At 41.2% G+C, this 15,348-nt stretch overlaps 1 protein-coding gene across 1 annotated transcript in view; it reads left to right on the top strand.

The window, feature by feature from the left end:
• The first annotated feature begins 1,391 nt into the window (after positions 1-1,391).
• MAP3K15 (mitogen-activated protein kinase kinase kinase 15) overlaps positions 1,392-15,348 on the top strand; it is an 80,472-nt gene continuing 66,515 nt past the window's right edge. Inside the window, exons 1-3 of the mRNA XM_036016847.1 lie at positions 1,392-1,737; positions 10,503-10,642; positions 13,439-13,462. Coding sequence (XP_035872740.1) covers positions 1,392-1,737; positions 10,503-10,642; positions 13,439-13,462 — 510 coding nt within the window. The remainder of the gene's footprint in view (positions 1,738-10,502; positions 10,643-13,438; positions 13,463-15,348) is intronic.

Genomic DNA, 15,348 nt, shown 5'->3' with positions numbered 1-15,348 from the left:
GAGATACCATTTCGTACCCATCAGGATGTCTATAATCAAAAAGACAATAAGTGTTGATAAGAGTATGGAAAAGTTGGAACTTGTACACTGCTGGTGGGAATGAAAAATAGTGGAGCCACTTTGGAAAACAGTGACAATTTCTCTAAAGGTTAAACACAGAGTTGTTGTATGACCCAGAAATCCTATTAATGGGTATAAACCCATGATAGATGAAAACCTTTATTCACACATTGTATGGTTCTATGTATGCGAAATGTCCAGAATAGCAAATGTGTAGAGGCAGAAAGTAGATTGGTGGTTGCCCAGGGCTGAGGGGTTTTGTGGGGGATGGAGAGCGACTGCTAATGGGTGCTGAGCTTGATTGTGGTAATGGATGCTCAACTCTGTTAATACACTGGAAACCACTTAAATGGGTGAATTGGATGGTGTGTGAATTATGTCTCCATAAAACTGTTATTTAAAATGGAAACAACCCCCCCCCTCCAGACTTGTGAAAACATCAGTGCTCCTGAGCATTAAATACAACTACCTCCTGCAGTGGTAGGAGGTAGTTGTATTTACTACTTTTTACTACTACTTTTAACATTACAATACTACTTTTTAACATTTGGGCCAAAATCACGAGACGGGTTGACACTGAGTAAAGATTCCTGTGGGTTCACAGAATTTCATAGGTGGGACAGGCAGTCCAATTGGAGTCTATTTTCTAGGCAAATAAAATTTGATGCGGGCGCATCCCAGTACTTTTGTCAAGTTCACAGTGAAAATCAAGCGGAACGGGCCTCCAGAAGCGGGCTCGGCAGGGCCACGCTCTTGGCAACTGGGGACGAGGAGTACAAAATGGGAGGCATTTGAAGTCAGCATCATGTCGTCTCAGTTCCGGGTTAAAACTATATCTCTAGGTCGGAATTGAATATTATCTGCATCGAACCAGCGCTCTGAACGAGTTTTTGCTCTATTTGAAAAGCCTCAAATGGCCTCGAGAAAAACACAAGTTGGCCGGCCGGAGAGGTGGCAGCAGCAATATCGTGCAATTGATAAATCCACTCCCCTCCCGGCCACGCCGGGGGAGGCTGCAGGGGGCGCCCTCCTCGATCCTGCCCCCGCCCCGCCCCCCCCCCCCCCCCCCCGCCCAGCCCTCCCAGACCACCCCGCGCCCTCCGCGTGCCGTGACCCCTTTACGTCTTAACCCCCCTGCTTCTCGTTCCCGCGCTCCAGAAGGCGCTAGGGGGCCCCAGGGTTAGAGCGTCTGGGCGCGAGATCGCTGGCGCGCGCAGTTCCCCTCCATGCCTGAGGAGCAGGTGAGCGGACACCTCGTGGCGTCGCCGCGAGCGCAGCCGCCGGCTACTCACGCGGAGATGGAAGCCCCGGAAAGTGGCGCGGGGTGGCCCATGGAGAGCGGCGGCGAGGGACCCCCGGCTGAGGCGCTCTGGGCGGCGGCCGAGCCCCCACAGGGAGAGGGAGAGGGAGAGGAGAGCGCGGCGGAGCCGGCGGGGCCGGAGGAGCCAGACCTGGTGGCCCTGAGCCTGGAGGGCAGCGGCGGGCCGCGGCGGCCTCTGAGGGCCGTGTACGTGCGCAGCGACGGCTCGCAGGACGGCGCGGCCGGCGGCTTTGAGGTGGGAGCGTTCCAGTGCCTCGCTCGCGCCTGCGAGGCCGAGGGCGTCGACCTCAGCACCGTGCCCTTCGGGGAGCTCGACTCCGGGGACCCGGCCGTACTCGACGTTTTCTACCGAGCAGGTGAGGCGCGCGCCCCCGTCCGCCGCTGTCCCGCTCCCGAGGGCTCTTCTCACCCTCACGCGCGCCATTTTAGCACCCGCCCCGACTCTTTCGACGGCGACGCCCGGCGCTCTGGGGGAGGGGACAGTAGGTGGCATTAGACCTCTTCGCAGACGGGAAAACGGAGGCCGCCGGCATTTACACCCCTCCATGTTTCAGTCTCCTTAAACATCGGGTGCCCCGGGTAACGGCTAATGCACAACCCAGACCACGCCGCTGTCCTCTCCCGACCGCTTATCCAACTTGTACTTCCTCACCCCTGCGTGCCCTTTTACAGTGTGCCCTGGCTACACTTCACAATCACCTGGGAAGCTTCTAGAACGCCTACAGCCAGACCAGTGTGATTCCAGTTTCAGCCGCCGTCGGCATTGGTGTGTGAGAATTGAGACAGAGAGTGGGGGGCGGGGGCTGACTTTTAAAAATGCCCGGTGTTCTTCTGCACACTTGAATCTCTGCCCCGAACTCCAGTGCGACAGCCTTTTACTTCATAATGCACAAGCATTCGAAAATGGAATACTGCGTATCTAAGCATGACGAGTGTGCCAGAAGAACGTGGCCTTAAAATCAGTAGTTTTGGTTGACAAAGAGTTTTTTCAAATGTGGAATGGACTGTCGCTTAGCTCTTTCCCTTACCAGCCCTTTGGAATCTGTGTGACAAACCTCTGACACGTGGGTGATATCCATAAGCATTGTCTGCGAGACAGTAATTACCTAGGTGTCCTTGTGCCTTCATTCCTCCACTGGTTAAAAGAAAGTCACAGTGCCTACCCTAAACCTAGAAGCATGTGGGAGGATGATCGATGAATTGCTTTAAAATACCTGGCACACCATGCTGCAGTAGTAAGCTAAGTTTATCACCATTCATCCTTTGCAGAGAGAACACTGCTCTGTTTTTTGCAGAGTAAATCCTCACTTGTTGGAGGCGGCTAAGGAGTGAGATTTATTCAAATAAGTGGCAGCAGGCCCCATGGTAAACAGTCTCTTGACATTTCTGACCACTCTGAGCATACTGTTCAGCACATCTTTTTAGAAAAGTTTTTCCAGAGCCCACTTCACCTGGAACCACTTGGTTTTCTCGACTTCTCTTCATTCTCCTCTGAAATTGGAGTTTGAACAGACTCTTCTGTGTGGTTAAACATCCCTTCTACCAGTAGGTACAACTGTAGCCTCTTGATTGCTGGTGCCAACTCTGAAAAACTGGTGTGCAGTGGCTTTGCTTCTCTAGAATGGTGTGTGTGTGTGCGCGGGCATGTGTGTGTAACAAGCCTTCATCTACTAACAGGACCCTTCTTTCTGGCTGGTTCAGTCAGTCAGTAATCTTCAGCTTTCAATTCCAAAGCTAGGCAACAAGCAAGTCGCATTTTCTTGCTCTGTCTGGGTCCAGATTGCCTAGCATTTTCGGCTGTACCAGGCATCTCCTCTGATTGACCTCGGCCTGGTCTTAAATAGATCATTTCTCAGTACATCACAATAACTAAAGTTTTTTCATAGGTTTCACAAAGGCTGTACACACCTCCAATAAGTGGATTTATTGATTAAACAGATGACACACACACCCCCACCACTTCTGGCTTTCTGATCTCTACCACTCACAGTTTTTGGATATCTCCACCCAAAAGATACAAACCTGTCACTTGGCTCTTTTTGTAAAAGTTCTAAAATACACTGTCTGCTTTGGTAGCCACTAGCCACGAGTGGCTATTTACATTTTAACTAGTTAAAATGCTATAAAATAAAGCCAGTCCCTATTTGCACCAGCCATATTTCACGTGCTCAACAGGCGTGAAAAGAGCATTTTCCTCATGGCAGAAGGTCTCATTGGACAGTTCTGTTCTAGAAAAATGCTTGTCGGGGAGGGGAATTTTTTTTCTTTGAAAAAAAATTAAGGGATTTTTATTTCTCTCACCTGCTTTCCTGTCTCTTCCTTGTCATTTCTTTGCTGTTTTTCATATCAGTGCAAGATATACATATTGGGTGCTCTAATATTTGCATCTATGATGAAAATTAATGGAGTTTTATTTGGAAAAGAAGTTAAAATTTTAGGAAAGGAAGAAATGTAAAACAGTTTTCATAATTTTTAAGGAGAGCAGCATTAGCCACTCTTCTCCCACAACAAAACAAACCAAATAAATTTATTATCAAACACAATTGGGAAAGGAGCCTCAGAATTCCTCCTGATTATGGAAATGGAAATTTAATAAAGTAAGGCTCACATGTTGGAAGTAGTATCAGTCAGATTCTCTCCTGTATTTATTTGCTGCAGTGGGACAGTATCCATATACGGGGAAGAGGACAGTAAAGTTTCTATCAAGCCCCCTCTTTTGCTTTGAAGGAATTTCCCCCTAAATTCCAGAAAACATTTGTTTACTAGCCAGAATACTGTTTACATTTCCAGTGTTGACTCAGTAAAACCCAAAGAGTAGACAATGTTAATTCTAAAGATAGGTATCCGTCAGGGGAATATCTCTGCCTCTAGTTCTAAATGCTGTAAAGTCTCTTTAATTCAGGCTTAATTCCATTAAGAATTTCATTCTTCATTCCTTAGGCATTAGTCTGGGTTTGCTCTGCCAACCCTTCTTCATAGATGGTGGGAATTAATACTATAAATAAGACTTTGATAATGTCTAGGGTGGTAGTAGTGATTTATATTTATAAGAGCAACTATATTCCAGACATCTTAGAAATATAATTTAGATATTTAGTTAAATTAAACACATATTTATTATTTAGACTGCCAAGTTCTGAGAGGAAAAGTTATGCATTCTAGTATGAATTAATAAAATTGCAGATCTGACTTATTTTGATTATCTCTCTCAACCATAGTTTGTATAAATGAACCAATGAACAAAGGAATATTTTAGTCCAATTTGAGTTATATGTATCTCACTAAATTAAACAAAATTCCTTTTATACCCCAAACCTCTTCATGATGATAGTCTCTAAGGAATTATTGGTTCAAGGCAGTTGTGTGATAACATTTTGTTATTCAACAAACTTTGATCAAGAAAGCATGACTATGAGAGAAGTTTAAGAGGTTTTTTTTTTAGTAATCCTCACTTGAGGATATAGTTATTGATTTTGAAGAGGAAGGGAGAAAGAGGAGGAGGGAGAGAGAAAAGAAAGAAAAGAGAAAGAAAGAGAGAGAGAAAGAAAAAGAAAGAAAGAAAGAAAGAAAGAAAGAAAGAAAGAAAGAAAGAAAGAGAAAAAAGAGAGAAAGAAACATCAGTGTGAGATATATAAACACCAATTGGTTGCTTCCTGTACATGCCCCAACCAGGTATTGAACCCACAATCTAGGTATGTGCCCTGACTGGGCATTGAACCTGCAACCCCCTGGTGTACAGGATGATGCTCCAACCACCTGAGCCACCTGGCCAGGATGAACGAAGTACATTTATTAGCTCGTTTCACTGAACTGCATTTGAACAACTAGATAAATAATTTTAGCCATGTTTCAAAGTGCTTCTGATCCATTCAGAAGTGACTTTGATAATTAGCCACAGTGATCAGATATTAACTGAAAACTTGGCTGTTGTATACAGAAAACTATGTGCTGTTGATAATACTTACTGAAATATAAATATATTTTTAATGCTAATAAAACATACGGTGTTAAATAGATCATTTAAGATGTGCAAATACCTTTTCAGATATATATTCTTCAGAGTTTGCAGTGTGTGCTAGCAGTACATCAAGCTTTACTTTTCTCTAAAGTTGTTCACATCTCAAAGGTGACATATGACACAGACCTTTAAGAAGAAGAGGTCATTTGTCACCAGGTCAGAAAAGCCTTCTAAAAAATAGGTCTCAAAAAAAATTGCCAAAGGGAGTCATGTCAAAGCAGATTGCTTTATAAAAGGGTTGAAGGAAGCTGAGGAGGAACCTTCAGGTGATGATAAAAATATCGAGATGATGTATTCAAAGGCTGCCAGGGAACCCAGAGTCAGAATTCTTAAGTGTGTGACACCACACATTATTTTGATGATATTGATACTATTTAAAGTAATGGATGCACCCTAGCTTGCAGTGTAATGCTTCACTTTCTTGTTTTTGGTTTTGCCTTGTTAGCTGGCAGAGCAACACATACCAGTGAAAGCTAAAGTGAATCAAGTCATGCCACACTTTGTATTACAAATATTTCACTGTGAGTGGTCTGAAATTAACCCCAATGAGTCCATTCACCTCAGTGAGTAAACATAGTTTGCTTATACATGGCATATTTCTTTTGAAAAAACAGGTAATGGACATATTTTGATCTACTTACAGAGTTATAAAAATGATTTTTTGGTCTTTCTTACAAAAAAGATACTGGAAAGCAAAACATAGGGGACCAGGTAGAGGTTCCTGATGTCCATATTATTCCCACCCACCTTCCCAGTTGAAAATTGATACTGCAAGAAACTAGTATCCATCCAGTGTGGCACTTGGTAAGGACTTGTTGACTTCCTGATGCTGAATTGATAGGTTCTCTCCTCCTTCTGAGATTGGAAAATTGGATTTAAATGATACTTCACAACGTTCTTTCCACTGACCTGCCTGCCCTCAAGTCTGTTAGAAATTAGCAGCAGTAGATGAAGTAGGATCTTAATTATGATTGGAGTTAGTAGAGGTGCCTGCTGTCCAGGAAATCTGGGCTCTGTTGTTTTTAGGCAGCTTTTGGGTGGCCGGTGTTGCTACAAGTGTAATCAGATTTTTAAAAATGCCTTTGGCAGGAAAATTATTCTAAAATCTAGTTGTTTCATTTAGATACAACCAATCTTATATTCATTGTTTTTTTTTTCTTCTGGGAGTGGGATTTATGGATAACCTAGGATATATTTAAGACTGGCATGAGCCAGTACAATCACAGAATTACTGTATGGTAAATCATTTGCCATCATGTCATTTTGTTGACTAGTGTTTGCTTTAGAAATCAGGCACTTTAAAACCACACTAGAATATTATATTTTTACTTATTACTTATAAAACATTTCACAAAATGTTCAAGATAACAGTGTTCAAAAGTTTTTAATGAACTAAAATCAATACGTCATTCATCTTTATTTCACGTTAGCATAGCAGACAGATGATTGTTATTGATTCTTTATTTTTTCAATTTTATTTTATTTATTGGTGTTCAAGCACACTTGTCTCCATTTTCCCCTCACCACTTCCCCCACCCCAGCCAGCCCCACCCTCTATCCTACCCTCCTTTAGCTTTGTCCATGTGTAATTAATCGATTCTTAAGTTGTATGAAGGGCCTTTGATTTTAAATTCAGACACTTTTTTGCTAAGAGTAGTTTTTAACGGGAACCTGGTTTAAAGTTTGTTAAACCAAGAGAGCTGGTGGGGTTGTATGCATTCTTGACCAAAGACAGTGGCTTATTCTATGTGGGCTGTCAATGGAAACTGGAAGGTGATAGTTGCAGGGAGCACACGGGTACATTTGCAAATAAAAATCTGAATTTTACCTCTTTCTTTTTATCTGTGACCTTTGCCTATGATTTAGCTTAATAAACTGTTTGCTCCCAAGTGGCTTAATTTCAGAAAGTGAGGCCTGAAAGTAGTAAGCCTTTCAGGTTTACTTTTGGGTGGGAACTAGAGCACAGGACTTGGCTGAGTCCCAGCCCTGACTCAGTCGTTCCCCAGCTATGTGACATTAGGCCTGTCTGTTACCCCAATACCTACCCCACCTGCTTCACAAGGTGGTTCTGAAATTTGGCTAAGATGTCTGTGGAAGTTTTTTGTAAATGGCAAAGCAAGTGACCATTGTGATAAGTGAAGCTTTTAGGTAATATATGGTCTCTTTAGGAAAAAACCCTTGATTCCTCATATATCTGTTGTTTAATCAAATTTAGTATTAATCAAATTCACATTAGAAGTTCTAAAAACTGGTTAACTATTACTGTAGAAATCCTGAACATAAACTTAGTTTACTGGTCTGGGAGACAAATGTCAGTCAAAAATGTGAACTTTGGGTTTGAGGACAGTTTTCCTATTGAATATGAATTACTTGGATTTTTTTTTAGTAGCAGTGTAGATCTGTCCTGTGTTAGTTAGGCACCAAAAACTCTCCATCCCAGGAGATTACAGAGGTGCTCCTTAGTGGAGGGGGTGAGGCCAGTATATAGGTCCCAGCACAGAATGCTGAGAAGGCAAAGCAAAGAAAGAACTCATGTCACCAGATTAAAACTTAATCTGTTTGGTGACAAGCTACTCCACGAGGGTGGAGGTTTCCTACAAAAAAAGGCCCGCATAACCTGAGGGCTGCTGTCCTTTACCCCTGCCCTCTCCCATCTCCCATCCCTCTCCTTTGTCTTCTCCATTTGCTTTCTTTCCTTTATTAACTAGTTATAGAAGTCCCCATGGCTGTGGAATTAGCATTTATGTCACCACTTCTTAATAGCATCACTAGGAAACACATTCTTTTTAATTTGAGTAGTTGTTGAGTCCAGGGAACAATCATATAGGTCAAATGTCTAATTTATGCAGCTGCAGTGTGATTTTTGACTCCAAGCAACTGTCTGTGGGGCACAGTTATCCATTTGAGATAAATAACTAGGATGGGTTGTAAAATGTTTCCTCACCATATATATTTGTCTTTTCTTGAACAACCACCTCTAAAGGGTAAATTTGGATATGTTAGTCTCCTGTTTTAAACCCCTCATGATTTTTTTTGGAATTTTAGGTGAGTCATTGATACTGTGGGCATTTATTTATTTTTCCTCAAATTCTCATCTTTTAGTGATACATGATAAAATATTTAGGGAGGAAATAATATGCTGTCTGAAATTTACTTCAAAATAATATGGAAGGGGATGGTATGGATGGCGACAGAAATGAAACAAGGAGGCTGGCTGTGAGTTGATAATTGTTTTGGTAGCTGAGAGGTGTTCAGGCGTTTCATTATATTTTTCTGTCTACTTTTATATATATTTATACTTGTGCATAATAAAAAGTGGGGAAAAAAACCCAACCCTACCGTATGTTTCCCATTGACTCAAGGTAGAGGGCAGCCCTCTTAACATGATCTTCAAACCCTGTCACCACCTGGCCCCTACCTACCCTTCTAGGTTCATTTTCTTGGGTGTTCTGGTCCCATGAAATTATTTGCAGTGGCCCGAACACCTATACCTCAGACCCCTTTCATTTACTGTCTTCTCTTCCTCCAACACCCTTTCCTTCCTTTTCCATCCCCTCATCCTTACCCTGATTTGCCTAACCGTTATGGACCCTCAGGTCCCAGGCAATATTACTTTGTCCAGGCTTTCCCTGACTGCTCTCTGGCCAGGGGTGCCATTGTTGCTGTTTCTCTTACTTTAGCCCTCCTCATGGTGATTCTAACCACCATTTCCTTCCTGTCACCCCTGTTAGACGTTTTCTGAGGAAAGGGATTATGCCTCATTCACACTTCTATCCCTGGTACCCAGTATGATACCTGGCATATAGCAGGCATCCAGCCCATAAATTGGAGAATAAAAGGCCCACCCAGGGCTTATTGGCACTTGGCCTCAGGTCTCCCAGTGCCTCTGTGAAGAGCCAGCTGTGCCTGGTACTCATGTGACTTTTGCATGACACCTTCTTTCTTCACATCTCATTCACTTTGCTTCTGTTCTGTTTAATTGGAATTTTCAGTGACTTCCTGTGAGTCACAGCAGTGTGAGCATAAGTTTGGACATTACTTTCTAAAATCTCTGCATGTGGTAGGGAAGATGCATTCAAACTTGGAGCTTTTATATGCTCTTGAAAATGATGAACTTTGGAATGGTGTCCAGTATTCCTGGGAAAATTTAAATATGTTGTGTATTGATGTGAGGTGTCACTCCCCTGTTTTGAGTAGGTCTTTCTCAGACACAACTCCAGGGGCATTTGAGCTACATTGTCAAGTTGATGGCAGGCATGTGAGCTAGGATCATGGCATAAGAATGCTCATTACAACAGTTTGAAATGAATGCTCATTACAACAGTTTGAAATAAGAAAAAAATGAATGAAATGTCTCTAGGCAGGATGTATAAAGACATTGCCATCTAGTCATCATTCAATGGAAAGCTATGCTGAAGTGGAAATGCACGATCTAAAGCTAGACATACAAATTGGTGGTCTCACACCAAAAACAGCAAACTAAAGAATACAAATGGTGTGATACTATTTATATGAAGTTTAAGAATGTGCAAAACTAAACAATATATTGTTTAGGGAGTCATACATAATGTTTAAATGCATATACATATATATATATATATACAGCTATATGCAGGAAACTGGTAAATACAGAGATCAGAAAAGAGGTGTTCTGGGGTAGGAGGGAGGGGCTATGACTGGAAAGAGGCACGTGGAGCTCCAACAGTACAGATAATGCTCTGTATCTTGGGCTGCATGGTAGGTATGTGGTTTTTCATTTCATTTTACTTCACACTTTGTATATAAGCTAAATATATTCATCGGTTATGGCATATTTCCTAATAAAAATCCTCCAGCAATTTTTAAGTGAGGCTACATTCCCAGCACTTTAAACACAGAAGAGTTTTTGGTTTTAATTTTTTTTTAAATTCTTGTTGCTTTTCTTCCAGAGTTCATGGAGTCGGTAATTTTAATCAAATCATTCCTAATTTGTGCTTTACCTAAAATGCTGGTGGTAGAAATACAAACTGCAGCAACTCCCCATTGGTGATCATCAGGAAGTAGATTAAGTAGAGACATATCACCTCTCTCACCCACACCCTTTCCTCTCCTTGTTCATCTCAGATATTGCCGTGGTGGACATGAGTGATACCTCCAAACAGCCTTCACTTTTCTACCATCTTGGAGTTCGAGAAAGCTTCAGCATGACCAATAACATGATCCTGTACTATGATACCGACAATGACACTATTCTTTCATGGAAGGTAAAGGGCATGGTTCACCTTCTCCTGAATACTTCGTTTTGGGAAAGCAGTATTATATGTTCAGTTGAAACAATAAAGACTTGCTCGTGCAATTCCTTCCTTCCTGTCACAGGTTCTAGACTTCCTGGCTGCTCTGTGAGTGTATGTGTTACAGATGTATTTTTGCAGGCAATCTGAATGTTTCCAGGCTCATTGGGGAAGCAAAGCCCAAACTCCTGCTAGTTTCCATTGAGTCAAACACACCACTCTGAATCCTTTCATGGACAGTTTGATCTAAACATACACATTAAAAAAATTATTGCTCAATTTGGATAAAAGAAGCCAACATTTAACAGTTACCAAAATGGGCAGAAAGTTTTGGCATAGATGTAATCAGTATTTGTTATTTTCCTCTCAGTTTAAAGCAGAGTAAAACTGAAAACTTGTGTGTTTACACATAACTCAGTAATGAATGAGAATTTTTAAATGTACTTTTGTGAGTTTTATGCAGATGCTTTTTTGGATAACATGGTACTTTTTTAAAAAATCCTTGCCTGAGGATATGTCTTTTAAAAATAATTTAGAGTGAGAGGAAGGGGGTGGGGGAGACAGAGTGAGAGAAACAGAAACATTGATCAGTTGCCTCCCATACACGCCCTGACTTGTGCTTGGACCCACAACCTAGGTATGTGCCCTGACTGAGGATTAAACCCAGAACCTTTTGGTGTACAGGATGATGCTCCAACAAACTGAGCCATCTGGCCAGGGCAACATAACATAGTATTTTTTAATATTAAAAAAGTATTTTTTAAATTTATTTGTAGAGAGAGGGGAAGGGAGGGAGAAAGAGAGGGAGAGAAACATCAATGTGTGGTTGCCTCTTGTGCATCCCCTATTGGGGACCTGGTCTGCAACCCAGGCAGGTGGCCTAATTGGGAATCAAACCAGTGACCTTTCAGTTTGTAGGCCAGCACTCAATCCACTGAACCACACCAGCCCAGACATGACATAGTGTTTTTAAAAATGCTCACATTTGTAAAGTGTGAATGTCTAAGGTAAGTTGCTACAAAATTCAGCTAATAAATTAATATTGTTGAATATCTTAATATTGGTCAGATAGTCCTGATCTGTGTTAAATCATTTCAGGAATAAAACCTTAGTTTGTTGACAGCAGTGTTACTCAGCCTTGTTAAGTAATAGTTACTCAACTGTACAGTGAGTTACACTCACTGTATTTATTTTTTACTGCTGTTCAAGTACAGTTGTCTCCATTTTCCCCTCACCACTCCCCCCACCCCACCATCCCCACTTCCCACCCTTGATCCTACTCCCCCTTGGTTTTGTCCATGTGTCCTTCATACATGTTCCTGAAAACCCTTCCCCCTTCCCCACTCCTGTTATCCCCTGCCACAGAATCACTTGGAGTGCTTGTAAATATCCTAGTACCTAGGCCATACCCCAGATCAATTACATTATAGTCTTGAGGGAACTTTTTCTAACCTCCCAAATGTGCAGCCAGAGGTGAGAACCAGTGGTTCAGAGTTAGCTTTCATGGACATCATAATTTTGTGACAGCAAAGTTGGATATTTTTGTATTTCTTGAAATGTTATGTTAACCAGATTTTTCTGGGTTTTATAGTAATTTGGGATTATTTCCTGGTAGAAATATCATCATCTTCAGATGTGTAACCTGTGTTTGTTATATATCACATCTGTTCTACATAGGTGCGTGCTCTGTAATTATAGCACAGAGTTGTATTTTAAGAAGTCATTCATGACATTGAAAGAAGAAACTATTTTATTATTGTACTGTACATTGTAGAATAGTTTCCCAAAAGTCTATAAACCAATCTAAGTTACGTTAGATATTAATTACTTCTTTTACTGATTTTCACTAAGGTGGTTATGCTTGGAAATAATTAAAATTAGAAAATATGAAAGGGTCAATCATTAAGTATATTTTGCTGAGAAACATGAAATTAGAATGTATTTTCTCCTGATTTAAAACATTTTTTTTCTCAGCTGTGCCTCAGTGAACTCCTCTGGAAGGTCCCATGGCCTAGATAAGTTTTAATTTTTAATGATATAGAATAATATATCCTAAAATGGGAGTGAATAGTCAATTATATCTGATGCCAGAAAAAGCAATCTGTACTTGTCATCAGAAAATAGAAATCTCAGAACATGTAAAAAATGTTTTATGGGGTAGCTCTAATTATGTACTTTTTGGCAAATGTTGGCTTCTGGTGCGTAAATGATACAATCAAGGGCTATACAAACATGCTAAGTTAACTGACTGAAATTGTTGTCACTGATTTTGAAAATTTCTAGACAACTATAGTAAGGGGTCAGGAATCCTACCAGTAATACCCCTTCCATAGGAAAGCTGTCTGTGGGGGTGGCCTGCAGCCTTCACTTTGATGAGTCAAGAAGTGGTTCAGACCCGAGGATACCACAGTGCTTCCCATGTACTTCCTTGCTGTCACTGACATTCTTCACTGGGAAGATGTAGGGCATTCAGAACCCCAAACTTGAATCTCAGACTCTCTTGGGACAAAAGCATTGCCATTGTTATGAGAAAATTCTTACAACCATAAATGCCCCCCAGTAGTTCCAAAGCTAACCAATTATTCTAAATTTTTCTTAGAAATGAATTTTACAATTCTCAGAGGCTTATTTTATTTGAAGCTTTGTGCGGGGGAGGTTTCAAATGATTTACTCTGGATGATGGACGGGGTGGGACAAATTACTTGCTTATTGAAATTAAGTGCTTTGGAAAAACACAATATTCAGTTTATCTTTTCTTTTTCTTTTCAGGATATGATAACTCATAAAAAATCAGTAAGTATTTTCAGACTTTTAACTTCGTAAATGGAAATGCATAAGATTGCTTGAAAATCCCACAGAAAGCAGAATGATTTCTAATTGTGTGTGTTGGTTGTGTTGCTAAGGGGGATGGCTAGAACCCCCTGTCCCTCAAGTTGCCAACTAGCTCCAGCTCCACTTAGCCATCCAGGCTGTGGGGCAGAAGACAAGGTCAGGCAAGTGCACTTGTTCTTTGCTACACACTTTGATCCTGGAACCATCGGCAGTCTCCTTCTGAGCTGAGTCAGTATTAAACCTGTCTGTTAAACCTTGGAACTTTCTGGTAGTTTGTGATAGTGTACATAATCCATAGATATTCTTTAACTTTGTTTTAATTTCCTTTTGCAAAATATAACCATACCTTCAAAGTTATGGTATGTATATGTCACGGTCTGATTTTCCCCTGGAAGCAGCATCTGAAACTGAGATTAGTGAGCAGATTTAGTAAGGAGTGCCCTTGGGATCAATGCTGAGGAAGAGGAGGGAAGGAAGCAGGACTGGGCAGAGAGAGAAATCAAGCGGCAGTACAGGCTCAATGACAGCCTTGTCTGACCCCATGGGAAGCTCTGGTGCTGGAATAGCTTGAGTTGGTCAGACTTTTATATTCCTTCATCTGTTCCTCACTCCAAGAAGGAGTGTGACCTTGGATGAGGTGTTCCCTGTAATTGAGGCAGTTCTTCAAGGGTCTGACAGCGGGGGCTAGTGACTGCAGCGCTCCCAGCAGCTGGGGCAACATGTCCTTCTTTGAAGGGGGATCTGGGTGTGTGCCTGAGTATCCACCACATTGTAATCAATTCATTTGAGAAATACATAAGTAATATGTGCCCCAAGACTAATGAATGTATCTCCAAGGCTAGGAAGCACAGAAAATTTTTTCCCACTGGGTGATTACCTTGCCAGAGAGGAAACATGGGGACATAACACCTCTCCTTTCCCCCAGGGAAATTACTAGAAGATGAGGTATTCCACCCAATACTTGTAGAAGGAATTGTTTTAGGTACACTGGACCTTACTTTCATTTGTCATGTCCTAAAGCCAGAGTTCATGGTTTTTAAAAAGGAGAGTTAAATTTTCAAGCTAGGATCGTATTATTAAAAAACACCTTATTAAAAAGCTAATCTGGTTCTCTGATCCTTGGACCAGGTGGTTATTTTTTTCTGGAAAGACAATGAGATTTAATATGAACTCGTTCCAATCAAAATAGCTATCTGTGTAATCCTAATGAATTGGAAATTCCTTGAGAAACAGACATTGGCAATATTGGGTGCATTGTCTATGATATTGGAAGTCTTTTACCTGGCTTACAACCACCATTAGGCCTGGAGTTGAGAGTAACAATATCTTCTGGTCCTTCCTACCTGCCTTCTTCAGTTTGCTATGGCTTGAGATCCAGAATGGTCAGAGGTGATATAAATTGCTTAGGGACACTTTGGTGAAAGGACAGTTAAATTTCTTCTTTCTATATCTTTTGGGTTTTCTGAGTTCAGAATCAGAATTTCTACCACTTTTATTAATGAAGGCCCGATTTTAAACAAGAAGGCTACATCCCATAGAAGATGGGGAGTTTTATTTTAAAAATAGAATATGATTTATGTAAAAACCTGCCTTTTGAATATTCATTTCATTAGTGTAGCTATTTCTTTAAAAAGTTCTATTTCATCTTAAATTTCCTGTTCAAGTGGTTTTTGTCTTTTTTTTTCCCCCTACATGCCTGTTCTCTTTTCAATTGGGATACCCTGGAAGTACAAACCACAAAACTTTTCTCTGTACCTTTTGATTATCACAGGAGTGATGTCACATCCCATAGGGCCAAAGTCAGAACCAAAATATAAATGTTTAATTTCTGTTGTCAACTGAGTAAG

This window comes from Phyllostomus discolor, chromosome X (assembly GCF_004126475.2).
Source record: "Phyllostomus discolor isolate MPI-MPIP mPhyDis1 chromosome X, mPhyDis1.pri.v3, whole genome shotgun sequence".
Lineage (NCBI taxonomy): Eukaryota > Metazoa > Chordata > Mammalia > Chiroptera > Phyllostomidae > Phyllostomus > Phyllostomus discolor.
The sequence above is the reverse complement of the archived record's forward strand: the minus strand, read 5'-3'. Positions and strand labels throughout refer to the sequence as shown.